We start from the raw sequence: 15,935 nt of genomic DNA, 5'->3' as shown, positions 1-15,935 counted from the left end.
AGTGAGAAGCAACTTTGGAGGTTAATGTCATCAAAAAGTGGAATGGAGAAGGTAAAGCATACAAAGGGCTATAAATAAGCAGCTCAGCTGAAATGATCTCAAATGCTTTGAAAATCAGAAAGGCCTGGGGCAAGAAAAAAAATTAAAATGACCAGTCAACTGACAAAATAGCAGGCAAAAGAGGAAATGGAGAGGAACTGTGGAATTTACAATGGGTTCACAAATAGAGACACTTTAGGATTAATTTTATCATTGAACAACTACAGTGCTTTTAGTATTGTTCAAAATCCTAATAAACCACACAGTTGAGTTTCTAAGAAGGTAAAAGTAAGGCTTAGGGTACACACAAGCAAGTACATATTAGGCCACTAAATTCAAATAGATTTTTTTCCCATCTCACTTGTTTTTGTTTAGCTGTTGTGGTGAGAAAAATATACAACTCAAAATGTACAAATAAAATATGCTAAAGTGTTGCCATTAGGTTTGAGAGTGGATTTATAGTCCTTAATCTGAACAGGTCAGTGTGAAGCGGAGCTCTGTCAATGTCACTACGGCTGCCACCGGCCTGTCCATCTGGTTAGTAGAGTCAGTCTCATTTCATCAATCCCAATCAACCTTTAAAAATCTGTCTTCAGGTATGTCTTGACCCAGTCTGGACTTTTGCTCAGCTTTGGTCAGGTTTCTTTCAGCCTTTCCTTGGTTATGTCTCTGAACACTGAACACCTTGTGGTTCGGGCAAGGTTGTCGATCTGAAATATGACGGCACTGGAAGAGGAGTGTTTGCTCAATGTGCTTTTTACAAACCTGTTAACTATTTGCAACAAACTTTTGATGCTTCTGTTATCATCAAATATGCATTTATTTTTCATTTATTTTGTTTTTTACAGTTTTTGATGTACTCTCTGTTTAAGCCCATTTTTCTAGAAGAATAAAATCAGGCTAATTAGGGAAACTTTTTATATGGCGTTGATCTCTTTAGGGCACACCCTCCATTATTTCCAATATCCATGCATGCTGATAAGCTTTAATCTAATGAGGAATTAAGTTTGGATTTAGAGAATAAACATTAAACTGATGATATGGTCAAATTTCAAAGTTATGCACACAGATACCCAATCATTCTCAGATAAAAGATCCGTTTCACAGGAGTGAGACTCCAGCAACATGTGAAGCAGTTCTCAGAAACACACTAAATATCAGTCCAGTCTTAAAAAAAATTAAATTTTCAAACATTTTTCAGTTCATACAGTAAATATAGGCACTGGTTTTCTTTTGAACAGCCTAACATTGCATTCTCCTCTCTTTCTGACAAGTGAGAACAAACTGGATCTTCATGTTTCCACAAGGAATTAATAAAATGTGCAGTGCTTACCACGGACTGGAAATGTGGTATTGAAACCAAAGCTGTTACAATGATATTCAGCGTCACTACGTTTTTTCATCACTTCCCTATTTTTTTTTTATCACAAATGTATTACCCTGTATAAATTCTGAATAACTGAACAGAGAAAAGTTGCTGAGGCAGAACTGATGGAACAAACACAACTGCCACGCAAAATGTACGGCGCCCCTTTGTGGTAAGACATATAAACTACAGCTCCACAGCTGCAGAAATTCATCGGGTGATGCAACACGTTTAGATCAAACATCAGATTGACTCCATTACTAAAATACATCTCAGGAGGAATATCTTGTGAAAGAATAAATGTTTATTATATTTCTAAACAAGGAGCGTGAAATTTAATATGATACAAAGCTTTTCTTTTCATTTTTAAGGGAATGCTAGATTATATTTTGATACATTTGGTGAAAATAACTTTGTGATAACATATTTGATATATTTCCGAAGTTTATTAAACATAACATTGATTAACTCACTGTGGACTTTACAACAAATGTCCATCTTCAGTAATTGGCTTGCTGAAATAGCTTTAATACAAACATCACACCGCTTCACGCCCGGTGAATGCTGGAGACAGGCACCAGCAACCCCCGTGACCCCATGAGGGATTAAGCGGGTCAGAAAATGGATGGATGGATGGACAAACATCGCACACTGTATAAGTGATAGGAGAAAACAGTACAGTACATGAATAGGGTAAGGTATTTATGTCGTATAATACTTTGACGGGTAGACTGTAAAACTTGAAATCCAGTGATAGTATGGAGGTAGCTTCTGAGCAGCTTTTCATTGGTACAGGTGACGTTTGTCTGCTTCCAGTCACAGCATCAGACATCCCCCCTCCACCACAGCAGCAGGCGAGACGTGGAAGATTGTGAGATCATGAACTGCAGCTACTGTACTTCTTGACTTGTTCCTGGATTATGTCTCGTATGAATGTGACGTTTTGCTTGAGGTCCTCCAGCTCCTCACGCTGCTTCTGCATCCGCTCCTCGTTGCTCTTTATTGTTTCCCCTAGTTCTGAAAGACAAAGACAACAACAAACTAAACACAAAGATTGCAATTTAATGAGTTTCAGCAAGAGACCAACATTCAAGGCGAGGAAAGTTTATTTGTACAGCACATTTCAGTACAAGTACAATGAAAAGTGCTTTACATGATTAGAACACTAGGGGAAAAAAACTGAATAAAAATAGTTGGAATAAAATGTAGGAAACCTGAAACAAGGTAAATCAAATGGAAACTAAAGTTAAACAATGATTTTTAAAATAATGACTAAAAACTTAAACCAATGGTGTTTCAGTAAACAGTTTAACTGGAACAGTCAAAGGCAATACTTAACAAATGTGTTTTTAATCTTGATTTAAAAGAACTCAGGCTTATAGCACTTTTACAGTTTTCTGGGAGTTTGTTCCAGATAAGTGGAGCATAGGAGCTAAATGCTGCTTCTCCATGTTTGGGTCTGGTTCTGGGTATGCAGGGTAGGCTTGAATCAGAAGACTGGCCATTGGGCATAACGCACACTTGCCCTGTGGGCCATTGTTGATTTTGGGCCAGGCCTCTATTTTTTTTACCTAGTTATGATGCTTATTGGTACACAAAGCTCTTAGATCAGCCCAATGGTCATGATTAATTCTGAGCTGGACCAATTACAGCCGCTGAGGGCTGATGCCCCCTCCCTCCCGGGCCACTGCTGTCAATCACTCAATCAACGCAGAGAGAGGAGAACGGAGAACACGGAGAGTGGCAAAAATCAAAAAGGAGTCCCTGAAAAAAATTGCGTTAAAAAGAGGCAAGCCCTTCAGGCGGATGCTGTCAAATGTGTGAAAATCACACAGGTGTTTGCTAGTGGCTATGGTGGAGCGTCCACTTCAGCAGCAGCATCTGTAGCTGCTGCAGGTGTCGAAGGTTGATGCCAGCAGGTGTTGAGCCGTTTTCTGCGACTCCAGGGGCTCTGATTGTTTATAATACTAAGTGTAATTCAAAAAGGAATAACGGTAAAAGTATCAATCACTCACAATCTGTCTTTTACACATTTTAATGTTGATCAATGATCATGGCTCACCTCTGTTCCTCTTCGTCCAAATTTCAGGATTCTATTATATTTTGTAGATTGTTCAGGAGGTTAACCAGACCAAGGAGCTTTTGGTGTCTGCTGTTTATACAATAGTGGGAGGGGTAAAAACAGCCTTGCTTTTTTTGTCCAGAAAATACAGGCCTTCTAAGTTTGACAACAGCACCCCCTGCTGTTTGGTCTGTACCTGTGGTAAGTAGTTCAATGAATACTATTAATAATCAGAATCAAAATCAGACATACTTTAATAATCCCAGAGGGAAATTACTAAACTCCCAAAAAAGTTCAAAAGTTGCCTGCAGGTATGAGTTGAGTTAAAATGAAAACGAGATGCTTCATCTCATGGGGTTGATCCTCTAATAAATGTTTATAAATAAATATGGTAAAAACAAGGGTGTGGCAATGTTGAAACATTCTAGCTGTGAGAAACCACTGTTATGTTAAAAATGAACCTTTTATATATGTTTTAAAAGTTCAAAGGAATTGTGGCTAATCTTCAGAACGACAGCTTTAATGGATCAAAGCATGAAACAATAAAAGTTACGTTTCTGGTCCATTTTGTTGGGAAGGGGTGGATGAAAATTTGTCCTCCTTCAAAGGGGGGTGCTACAGAAAACATTTGAGAATCTGTGTTCTAACAGATGGGAAGATCAATTCTGTTCTCTTCCAGAAGTTCCTGAAGGAGAAGGTCCTGCCATCAGTTCATGGCATTAAGCTCAAACCTACTTTCATGAAGATCCAAAACAGCACATCAAGAAGTTCACCTCTGAGTTGCTCAATAAAAGTTGGCCTAGTCAAAGTCCAGACTTAACTCTGATGGACATGACCTTAAACAGGCCGTTCAGGTTGATAAGCTGCCTAGTGTGGCTAAATTAGAACCGTTTAACAGTGATGAAGAGGCTCATTGTCAGTTGTTCCCACCAAACAAACAGTTATTAGATGTAGGGGGGCATTTCCATTTCCACACAGGGCCAAGCTGGTTTGAGTAGCTTTCATTTTAATAGATAAAATCAGAATTTGAGAACTGTAGTTTGCATTGAAGTTCTTTTTGCCCGATATCAAATTTTATTTGAGAAGAAAAATTCAAATTAGAAAGCTGTAAGGCGTGAATACTTTTTCACAGCACTGTTGAGCGTGTCATGATTTTGGGTTTTTGTTTTATGATTTTGGACTTTCTGGACTAGTTTCCCTCAAGTCCTTCCTCTCTTCTCAGTCACTATCTACTGTGCTCCACTCCTCCCAGTCACCAGTCACCTTCTTTGGTTCTCCCTGCTGCCACCATTAATCAGACTCACTGGATCACCTGTCTGTCTCACTGCCTACTTATACCTGCCTCATCCAACCACTCCATGCCAGACCGTCCCGTCCTGTTTCACCGCCTGCATGTGGAGTTTTCTCCGGCGACTTCTCTTCGTTTTGCCTGTATTATCCCTGGATCCCTGTGTTCCTCGCCCTGCCCTTGCTAGTCTGCTTACTAGTGCTTGTGTGCACCGGCTGTGGAAAAGTTTTCTGTCGGACATTCTCTTATACGCTCTGCTCACGCTGGGATCACGTCAGCGGCTTCAAGTCTCATCAACTTATAGTATCAGTCTCCTGTCACCTACCATCTTTAATTACAATCAACAACTCTGTGTTGGCTTGAGCATCGGGTTCACAACGTAACACCTTTACAGAGTGGCCTAGAAGTGGCCGACTTGCGTGGTAGGCCACCACTACGGTTTCACTATTTATGAGTAAGAGTTGAAAACAGATTAGACAACAGGTTAGAGAAAACAGAAAACGTTAGAGAATCTGTTGCAATCTTCACAAGGACAAATCTGTAATTTAAGAAGACCTTGATTTCTCGTCATTTTGTTCACTAGATTAAAGAGGCAGGAGGTGCAGCTCTGGGTACTCACTGTTGAGATCCTTTATCCCGTTAGTGGCTTTGCTTAGAAGGTCTTCTGCGGCCTTCTTCATGTCTGTGACCTTCTGGTGGATGTCGTTCAGATTTCCAGTGTCGCCAAGAGACTCCATCTTCACCTGCAGCTCACGGTACTGTTTCTCTGTGTCATTTAGCCTCTGGGAGACCACATACAATAGTTAGTTCTGTCAATTACGAGGGCAATACGAATAGGAAAACTTCCCTCTGAAACAAAACTTAGCAGTCGATCCCTACATGTCTCTCTTTGACTGTGGACAATATTCCAAAGTTTCATTTATGTTGTTGTTATGCTGCCTCAGCTGTCCCAGCGCTATGATTTTACATGACCTCCCACTCCATGGTGTGCTGATGTTCCCCATCACTTCCACTTTGTTATAACCCCACCAACACTCAGCCATGAAATATTTGGCAATGAGGAAATTTCACACATGGTTTTATTTCACAGGTAGCATCCAGTCATGGTACCACAATAGAACTATCTGCTCGGCTTAGAGCAACATATTCATTTCCAGGTGTTTGTCAGAGCCGTCTACATGGCCAGAGACTGGATTTTATATACCTGCAGACATGAAAGCGATCAGGAGACATATAGATCATGTCTATTTTACTTGGAAATAAAAATAAACTGACGAGAGAAAACGTTTTAAAAATCCTGCCATCAAAAAAACAAAAATGTCACTTATAATCGAAATAAAAAAATGCATAATTTTAAATTTTCCACAATACTATTCCTTCTCCTCTGATCCTCTTTAAACCGGACCCATACCTGACTACTTATTTCCTTACCCGCTCTAGCGTGGATGCCTGGTGAGTTGCGTTGTTAGCCAGGGTTAGGGCGTCCTGTGCCATCAGTTTGTTCATCTCCGTCTTGTTCTTTAGAGCGTCCACCCCCATGGACAGGTTGGCTAGACGCATCATGTTCTCCATCTGCTTGGCCTCCAGCTGCCGCAGCCCCTCTTCCACCTGCGACATCATGAGCCATGATGGAGAAGCATTAAGGAGACAAACGGAAGGATATGCAGAGACGTGGTAAAGCTCTTTGAAGCACAGCTGGTAACTTTCTGCAGAGAGAACCCAGCTCAGCCCCGCTGTACCTGAGCAGTGGCGTTCTTCGTCCTGTTTAGGTTGTTGTGGGCCATCTTCAGGGCCGCGTTTGCTTTCTCTATGGCTGTCGCAGAGACATTCAAGGCCTGTTTGGTGTTATTGACGAGATCCCCCACTCCTATTGCTCGGCTCCTGTACAGGGAGGACAAAAACAACTGTTTTAAATGAAACTATTGAAAAGCGGAACAACGTAATGCAAAGTCGCTTAGTGAATGAAAGTAGAATGAAAGGTATAGAGTTATAAAGTGCTCTTAGAATAAGATGTTTTTTTTTTTCTTTTTTTAAGATGTAAACCCTAAAACATGATAAATATTTGACCTTCCAGAGGAAACTGAATAATGTGATCATGACAAATTTTGTTTTCCTGCGGAAGATTCATTAGGATGAGCTCATTAAAACCAAAAATCCTCAAAGTCTATAGTTCTGCAATTATTTTCAGATTAACAGACTTTAACACTCCTGTTCAGAGTAAATCATTTTGAATTAGGGCAGCTGAAACAAGCTGAACGTGGGATCATCTAATATTTTTCATGTTATTCATTTGTTTAAAGATGTTTACTGTTGCATTAGTGAAAAGATGCATTTGGAATTATGCTTTGCTACGTTTTTGTCTACAACAGTAATAGACAGAAAAGTTCTGTTTGCAAGGTTTTTTAACATTTCCATTGCCAATCTTTTTCCATTTATCAACTCATGACTATGTTAAAGTATCACTTTTTTCACTACTCAATTGCGTATTTAAGGGGCACCATAGGAGATATTGCTTATAACATACCTCTGCACTACATGAGAGCTTCTGTCAGGTATCACAGCATAGAAGATGAAAGCACATGAGTCCTTACGTGAGCAGGGCATGGAAGGGGACTGCTAATAACACCAGAGGAGCCAAACACAAGCAAGTGGTCGACAAAGCAATCAACAAAGACTGCAAAATCAGACATACAAATCTCTGCTCTGCCTGGATTAACCACAAGCGAGCCTATAACTTAGTGCCACACACACAGATTTTTGGTGGCTTGAAGGTGTATAAAAGGGCACAAACAGGACACTTGGATCCTTAATAGAAAGTTTTACTGGAATGTGATGGGAGTGGGTGTTTCATATTACAATGCAAATCTGAAACCCAGATGCTAAACTTTGCATCAAATGTGGGATATACCAAGGTAATGTTCTGTCTGTGAGACTGTAGGTCTGAACCTCTTTGTTAGATGATCACAAAGATACCACTCACTCCATCTAACCACGGTATACAGCAAGGTAATGAGAATGCCATTCACACCAGATAAGAGTGGCTTAATGATACACAAGCGAGCCAGGGTGACTGTGACTGAAGGGGTTGAACTATCAGAAGGTAACATTGCAGATGCTGAAGACACCTAGAAATACCTTTGGATCCCACAGGCAACCTTGACGAGGCATCAAGGATATCAGCCACAACAGAGTACCAACAACGAGTAAGAGAGGTCCAAAGAAGCCCACTGAATGGTACAAAGTTCAAGACATCAATGACTACACCATTCCAATCATTAGATATCCTTTAGGAAAAAATAGCATGGCTAAAAGATGAGCTAAATGCCACAGATGACAATGGATGGAGGGTTTCACCCTAGGTCTGCTACCCGGAGACAGTATGCCAAGAGGTTTGGAAGCTGAGGACTAGCAAGTGTGATGAAACAGTAATGATGCTGGAATACATTACAAAAATGGCCCCAAAAGATGATCTACTAAATGAATGGGTCAGGTAACAAAAGCCCATAATGCAAGACAAGAACCAGAAGGAGCCATCGTGGCTAGAGGAGGCAGGGCTGAAGGACAATACCGAAGCACTAATCATGGCTGAAACAGTCCAGCACATAACAGCTTGCTGCAAGATGCTGTCAGGGAAAGTGTGAATGGAAGGTAATGACCAGATGGGAGGGATACAGGTGATAGCTAATCAATTGGACATTGTGGAGGACAGCAAAGCAACAAAAGTGTGTGATGTAGCAATCCCATGACCAGCAAGTAACATGAGATCAAACAAGAGAGAAGTTGGGGAGAGTCAAGGCCTCAGTGGTGCCAGTGGTCACTGGTACATTGGAGCTGGAACCAGTCTGCAGGAGTGGCTACAGCAGGGACGACCTCTGGGATCTCTACCCAGAAGAGTGCAGTCCCAGGAACAGCTGTGATGGCGCACAGAACCCTCAACCTCCCAGGCGTCTGTTAGAGGACCCAAGTTAGATGTGGAACCGCCCAAGTGGAAAGGCCGAGTGGAACGTTTGTAAACCAACTCTGATACACAGCTTGTTGTGTTCCCTGCGGACTGATTCTAGCACTGACACACAGTAACAGTTTATAAGGTGGCCGAGTACCAATGTTTATTTTTAAATGAGGTCGGTGACATAGAAAATGTCCCAGCAGCTAATGAATTTATTTGCAAACGTAATGCTGGAAGTGTAACTAACTCTGCATCTTTAGCTTTATTCAGCAGCTCCTCAGCTTTGCGGATGAGCGCCGAGGTTTGATTCACGATGCCTTGCACATTGCTGAGGTTGGCAATGCTGTCTTTGATCTGCATGGTCATTTTGTCCAGCGTGGTCCTGTTGAGTGGCAGCTTGATGTCTAAGACCTGCTGGGCCACCTTCTGGATGCTCTCAGGATCTGCTCCCTCCTCTGCTCAGGACAAACATGGGCAAATCGAAAAGCAAAACACAAGTCTTAATGTAATGAGCATCAGCGCATAACTCAGCCTGAAAGCATCTTCCGCATACCTGTGAGAAAGTCTTTGATCGTCTTAATGAAATCTTTAAGAGCTTCGTTGTTTTTTTCAAAGTTTTCCTTCTTCTTCTGGGCTTTCTCCAGAACATTCATTGTCTGGTTCTTCACAGACTGGGTCTGAGAAGCTATATCCTGAAGCTAGAAGCAAGGAGCAAAACGGTCAAACGCACAAACTTATAGAGCCACAGCAGGTAGGATGGCTGCAGAAAGTTTCAGTACCTTCTTTGCGACTCCCTGCAGCTCCTCCATAGCCGCTTTCAGACTGTCTGTAAGGTTCTGTGCGTCGTTCAGCGCAGTCAAAGAGGCGCTCATTGTCCCGTTGCATCCCTCTCCCCCACAAACAAGGTCGCCCTGGTCGTCATGGCAGTTTGCGCCGCCACACTGGCTTTTAGAGCAGCTGCTGTTTTGGCTGGTATTGCTGGGACCGCCACACACCTTATCAGAGAATTACACATCATAAAAATTACAAAGGTAAAAAATCTGAAACACATCTGAAAGACAACGTTTAAAAAATATACCTTAATTATAAATTGTTTTTGTTAAACCTTAGTGTTGCTAATAAATGTCCGTACAAGATAAAATAAAGTTCTTAAATAATGCAGCCAATCATTAGTGTAAAACCAGGTAATCAACTACAAAATAATCAAAATTTATTTTATTTACTTATTTACTGCTTTCTGTATAAGTCACATAGACCCAAAGCATTTCATTGAAGCAAGTTAGAACTATTACGAAGGAAACTTTATTTAACCTGCATTTGCAAGGAAAAAACTTCCAAGCATGTCCGATGCAAGACAAGTCAGTAGTACAGCTCAAGACAGAACATCTTACAATCATCAAGCCACATACAGGATTATCGGTTTTATGTTGGTGGTTCAGAGGTGGCAAAAGTTTATTCTGCCTTTTTGTCTTCAAACTTTCCCTTAAATCAAAGCCGTAATTACAACTTCAAATTATAAATGAAACTGCATGTTGAAGTATTAGAGAGAGAGAAAGCAAGACGATGATAATCTGATAATGTTAGACCTTTAATCCATGTTTCCCCTACCATTGTCGAAAGGGGGCTGCCCTGCCAACGAGACCACCCATATCCCCAAGAAGATGGTAAATTGCTTGTACTTGTATAGCGCTTTAACTAGTCTGACAACCTCCAAAGCGCTTCACACTACAGTTTAGTCATTCACCCATTCACACCCTGACGGTGGTGAGCTATGTTAGTAGCTACAGCTGCCCTGGGGCAGACTGACAGGCGGTATGTGTTAATTGTACGTGTTCACGGTTAATGCTATGAAATGTAAATAACAGCAGATCACATTGGGAGCTATTTCTGTCCCTACGTGGTCGCTGCGGCTACTTTCAGCTCTCTCGGTGCAGCGTTCACTGACTCAAGCTGAGTCAGGTGAACACACACGCTCGACGCTTCTGCCAGCAGACAGAGAGCACAGCGAGAAAAATGCTGCAACCTTTGAAACGGCAAGTCTGACAAAAGCTGGACAGAAATACGCAAGAGATCTCAGGAAAAGGTCGGCAAGACCGACTGACCGCCTGCAAAGCAGACAAGAACATCTCCTTCGAGCAGCAGTAGGAGGAAGTCTTGTAAGTATAAAATAGCTCAAGTGCTTCATGCTTGACACGCAACAATACATTAGATAAAGATTGAAAGATGGAGAGAGAGAGAGACAGAAAAAAAGATGGAGAAATTAAAGAAATATGGAGAGGGACAGATGAAAAAGATAAAAAAGGAAGAGCGACTGGGCGCGCAGGTGGTACACGTGTAGCGCGCATACAGTAAGGCCTTATTCCTCAGAATGGCTGTCCCAGGTTCGACTCTGACCCGTGGACCTTTGCCGCATGTCTTCCCCCTCTCTCCCAGCCACCTTTTCTGTCAGCCTAGTATGCATTAAAGGCCAATAGTGCCACAGAAAAGAAGATATACAAGTAGACAGAAGAGGAATGAAGAACATTATACGTTTTAGAGTTATTAATCCTAACCCAATTCATTAAGACCTTTACAAATGTTCAAGTGGATCATATCTTTAAATTTCATGCCGTTCTACAAACCAACCCATTGAGTTCTGATTTTTATTTTATTCTTTTTCGAAACAGCATCCGGACATCTTGGAACTGAGGGCTGTGACCACATGAACTTTTTGTGATTAATACATTTTTTGGGCTTAAGATATAGATACAACTGTTTCAAAATAGGCTTGTAGATAACGGACCTTACACCTGTCCTGCAGACACTGACATCCTCCATAAGGAGGATATGCAGCAAAAGGTTAGTGCTAATTAAACTGGCCTTTCAGTGCTGCATTCAAGCAAGTTTTGAAAGTTGGGTGGAAGAAAAGTTAGGATGACAGCAGCCTTGAGAAGATGGTAAAGCAAACCCTGTTCAAAAGGTGTGGACAGCAGCTGGAGTCACTGCTCCAAGAGCCATCTCACAGACGTATACAGGAGATGGGCTGCACCTGTTGCATTCCTGGTGTCAAACTTGTTTTACCAGGGCTGAGAGGCAGGGGGCTTCCATAGTCAGTGATGACTTCGGAGAGCCATGGTATCTACTGGTGTTGCTGTGCTAACAAGCTTTATGGAGATGTTTATATCTTCAGCTGAGAGCCGACATTAAAACAACCCTGGTTTCTTTCACACCTCAGCACAGCCACAACATGATTGCTTCATGCCAGGATGCACTGATTTTAAATTCATGCAAAAGGACCCCCACGCAAATACTGAGTATGCTACATATCCTGTTTGGTGCATGTAGGTACTTTTCTGTAGGCCTACATTTCTGGGTTAGAAATCCTTTTCTTAAACTCTTTTAGGTTATATTGACTATCTGAATTCTAAGCTGAATGTTGACTTTTCTTTCTGTTTCAATCAGAGCAATTTTTTTTACTGTTTCCAAAAGTAGAGTGGGAGCCAGATCGTTCAGTTACCACCCTCCTCCTAAATGGGGCTTTTTCCACAGTTTACCTTCTGGCTGAGATGCTGGACCGTCTCACTGAGGTTTTGGGTCTTTTGGTGCAGCTCATTTAATGAATGGTTGTGAACAGTTAGATTCTGGAGGAGCTCGTCTTTCTTGGCGTTCAACAGCTTCTCAGTGTCCTCTCGGGTTTGGTTGGACTGTTCGACTGGATTTCCAGGACCCGACACTGAGGCGTTGCATTTCTCCTCAGCCTGGCGTGACTCCTGGTAGGACTTCTTCACTTTCTCAAACTGATCTGTGGGAATAAAAAAGGACCAAAGGTACACCAGCCATTGGTAATACTAACTTTAATTATAAAACGGTTTATGACCTGGCTGAAAATGTATGGAAGTGCCTAAAATAAATAATGGTTTATTCCAGCATATAAGCAACCGGGTGTACCATGGATAAAGCTGTATTTAATGTAAAATTAGTTTTTTGTTTTTTTTTCGATTTTCTAGTTGATACCTGCAAATCCTGAAGTGAGGTAGTTATCCAGCAGCTGCTGCCTGTGAGCAAACGTAGCGTTAACGTCCCTCAGCTCCCTCTCCAGGTCATTCAGGGTGCGATTTAAGACCTCGTCCGCTGCCATTGTTTTGTTTATTTCTTGGTCGATTTCAGTCACACGTTCATTAGTGAGAAGAATCTCAGGGCTGGAACACAAGCAGGATAGTTTTTTTTTTACCTTTAGTGTGCTGCAGGAGAATGAGAGTCCTTAGATCTACACATAGTTTGAGTTGCCCACCGGAGGTCATCGATGCTCTGTGCAATCAGCTGATGGATCCTGTCCATGTCCCCTCCATCGATCAGGTCCCGCACCTGGTCCAGCTTCTGCTCAAGCTCCTTGATGCGGTCGCTGCCGACTCCGGGCGTGATGCCGCTCGCCAGGATCTTCTGTACGGTGTACTGTAGGTGATCTAAGTCTCTTCTGATCTGGCACAGGTAGTCGTCCCACAGCTGGAAACACTGATGACAGCGCACACAGTTGGGGAAGACGCCCGTGAAGCCGCGTGCACATTCATCGCACCGGGCTCCCGCCATGCCTTCCCGGCACTCGCACTTCCCCGTTTCTCGGTTACACTGGGCCGACTGGGAGCCCAGGTGGTGGCAGTTACACGCTGAAAGGAAGCAGGGAGAAATATAATGCTAATTACATGATATGGAATAAAAGGCCACGAAGAACACAACCTCTTTTCATTTAAAAGTAATTTGCATAAGAGGACAGGAATGAAATCTCCTGGTTTCTCTATTAAGAATTCTAAATTGTGGTTTATACATTTTCTTTTTCTTTTTTAAACCTGAAGATGCCAATTTCACACAAAGAGCTTCCCATTTCTTAAATTTCTAGATGAATTCATTCGCAGCTCATATCACTTTTGCCTTGAAGCTAGAAGTCCTGGTTTCAAATCTTGGTTTGGGATTTGTCTGAGTTTGCATGTTCTCCCTGTGCAGGCGTGGGTTCTCTCCGGATACTGGGGCTTCCTCCCACAGTCCAAAATTCTCTCTAATTGTCTGTGCGCTCAGCTATTTGTGTCTCTGTGTTGCCATCCCTCTGCGATGGACTGGCCTGATGCCTCTTGCCCAGTGACTGCCAGAGATAGGCACCTGCCCCCACCCTACATGACCCTGCACAGATAAGCATGATGAGACAATAGAAGGGCGATGTATCAAAAGTTCAAGTAGTATGGATGTGTTCCCAAGCTCCTGTACAAAAAAGGAAGGAGTTGATTGAGTCCTGTTTCACACTTGAATTGTGTGCAATTCGTTAATTCAATCTGCAGGAGACTGCTTGATTGATTATGTTTGTATTACAAAGATGAAACTGTCTTATAAAAATAAATCTGCCTAGTTGGAAGAAGAAAAACAAATCGGCTTTTTGTATCATTGTGCAGAAAAAACTGTTGCTTCTTTCAGCTTTATTGAATCTTTCTGCAGGATTGTTTGCTCTAAGCAGGGATATAACTCACCTCAGTCATTACAGTGGAATCAGAAAAATAAAAGACAAAGACTCTCAATCATGTTTCTGCTCTGTTCGCTGGCTTACCTTCACACGCCACCCGTGGGTCCCCCCAGTGATGCTCTTGGCACTCGGTGCACCGTTGTCCTCCAAAGCCGGGGCGACAGTGACACTGGCCAGTGAACTGCAGGGGGACAGGAACACACACACACCATGATGATGTTTTCCCTCAAACTTCCTGGCTTCTCAGATGCTTTGGCTATCCTCACCATGTTGCAGTGAGCCCCCAGAGAATGCTGCGGGTCACAGTTACAGGGCTGACAGCCTTCTTCCTGGCCATAGTTCCAGTGGTCAGGGGCACACTGGTCACAGTTGTTACCGATCACAGAACCCCTGCAAAGACAGGCTCCGGTCTGATGGTTGCAGAGACACTGTCCATCACTGCAGGCAGACGCCAGTGTTCCAGCAGACACACAAGTGCAACCTGGGGAAAGGTATGGAGGTGATGGGACAGACATGGAGAAGGTCTTAGAGCAGACTTTGTGTCCATACATTATATCCATATAATATCTTTAGGTTCCTGGGGATCGTACAGCCTTGATTGTACAGACAGTTTTATAGTGTTATTTGTTAGTCTGTAGATTTGCTTCCTTCCTTCTTGTTTCCTGGCATCATTTAGTACTCTGTTCTTTATGGATTTAGTTACATTATTCTTCAGTTTCCGTTAGATTTTCTCCTCCTGCCTGCCCGTCTCCTGTTTTTGGTTCAGTTAGTAGTTAGTCTTGTTTGTCATAGAGTCTGTTTATTCATGGTAGCATTGTATTCTTGTTAGGTTCGGTTTCCACCAGGTTTTCTGCTCTCCATCTTCCTGAACTCGTTACCGTCATGCCATCCACCTTTTGCTAACTACTCTCTCCTGGCTTCCTCTCTGTGTACACAGCTGGCTTTCTCTCCCTCCTTGTCGGATCCTCTGTTGTGCTCCCTCGTGTCTGTCTGCTCCTGCTTTGTTCCTGCTCTCTGTCATTGCCTGCCCTGCCATTTAGGTAGGTGTTGCACTTCAATAAATTACTATTATTCACCTCAACATGTGGCTGCCAAACACAGGTGTCTGCACACAGGGATATTTCAACTTCAGAAGTTGAAATATCCCTGTTGAACTGAGCATCAGAGACGTTGGACTCAAAACCTGGAGATTTTAATATCACAAACAACTGCTTAATCTTTACTTGCAAGGTATGAAATAGTAACATTGGTTGTTTTTCCATGGAAAGTTGTTTATATGCATGTTGAAATGTCCAGTTGATGGGAAAGAGAGGTATGCACAGCATAAGCATGTAAGAAGGAATGCTGTAAACTAGCATTTTATTCTCTGCATCACATTCTTATTATTATTACTTATTACTATATTATTACATTCCGCTGATCACCGTATCAAAGCTGGTGTCTAGCTCAATATATTTTATATGCTGATGTTCTGAATGATGTCTGAATAGTGCAGTCAGTAAGGAAGGAGGTAGGAAAAGTAGCCTGTATGCTTTCTCTAATGCCTGATGACTGAAAATCTTCACCAGCATACTTTCTGACACACAGCCATATACACCTCATATTCAAATATATGTATCCAAATTGTTGGACAGTCTAACCACCATGATCAGCACCTTCAGTCTAGATAAGACCTCTGAGTAGACTATTCTGTTTAAATCAGACCTATGGGAACAGACTATTCACTCAGGAAATTTAGTTTGCTCTAAT

At 42.2% G+C, this 15,935-nt stretch overlaps 1 protein-coding gene across 2 annotated transcripts in view; it reads right to left on the bottom strand.

The window, feature by feature from the left end:
• Positions 1–1,434: 1,434 nt before the first annotated feature.
• lamb2l (laminin, beta 2-like) overlaps positions 1,435–15,935 on the bottom strand; it is a 94,445-nt gene continuing 79,944 nt past the window's right edge. For both annotated transcript variants that reach the window (XM_021324962.2, XM_021324963.2), the window contains exons 24-35: positions 14,453–14,667; positions 14,271–14,367; positions 12,972–13,344; positions 12,695–12,879; positions 12,235–12,482; positions 9,481–9,696; positions 9,255–9,399; positions 8,949–9,156; positions 6,495–6,636; positions 6,187–6,363; positions 5,375–5,537; positions 1,435–2,422 (exon numbers count right to left, since the gene is read on the bottom strand). In XM_021324962.2, the coding sequence (XP_021180637.2) occupies positions 2,283–2,422; positions 5,375–5,537; positions 6,187–6,363; positions 6,495–6,636; positions 8,949–9,156; positions 9,255–9,399; positions 9,481–9,696; positions 12,235–12,482; positions 12,695–12,879; positions 12,972–13,344; positions 14,271–14,367; positions 14,453–14,667 (2,309 nt within the window). In that variant the 3' untranslated portion in view covers positions 1,435–2,282. The remainder of the gene's footprint in view (positions 2,423–5,374; positions 5,538–6,186; positions 6,364–6,494; positions 6,637–8,948; positions 9,157–9,254; positions 9,400–9,480; positions 9,697–12,234; positions 12,483–12,694; positions 12,880–12,971; positions 13,345–14,270; positions 14,368–14,452; positions 14,668–15,935) is intronic.

Source organism: Fundulus heteroclitus, chromosome 1 (assembly GCF_011125445.2).
Source record: "Fundulus heteroclitus isolate FHET01 chromosome 1, MU-UCD_Fhet_4.1, whole genome shotgun sequence".
In the NCBI taxonomy this organism is placed as follows: Eukaryota; Metazoa; Chordata; class Actinopteri; order Cyprinodontiformes; family Fundulidae; genus Fundulus; species Fundulus heteroclitus.
This window is presented reverse-complemented; position numbering and strand designations above follow the sequence as displayed.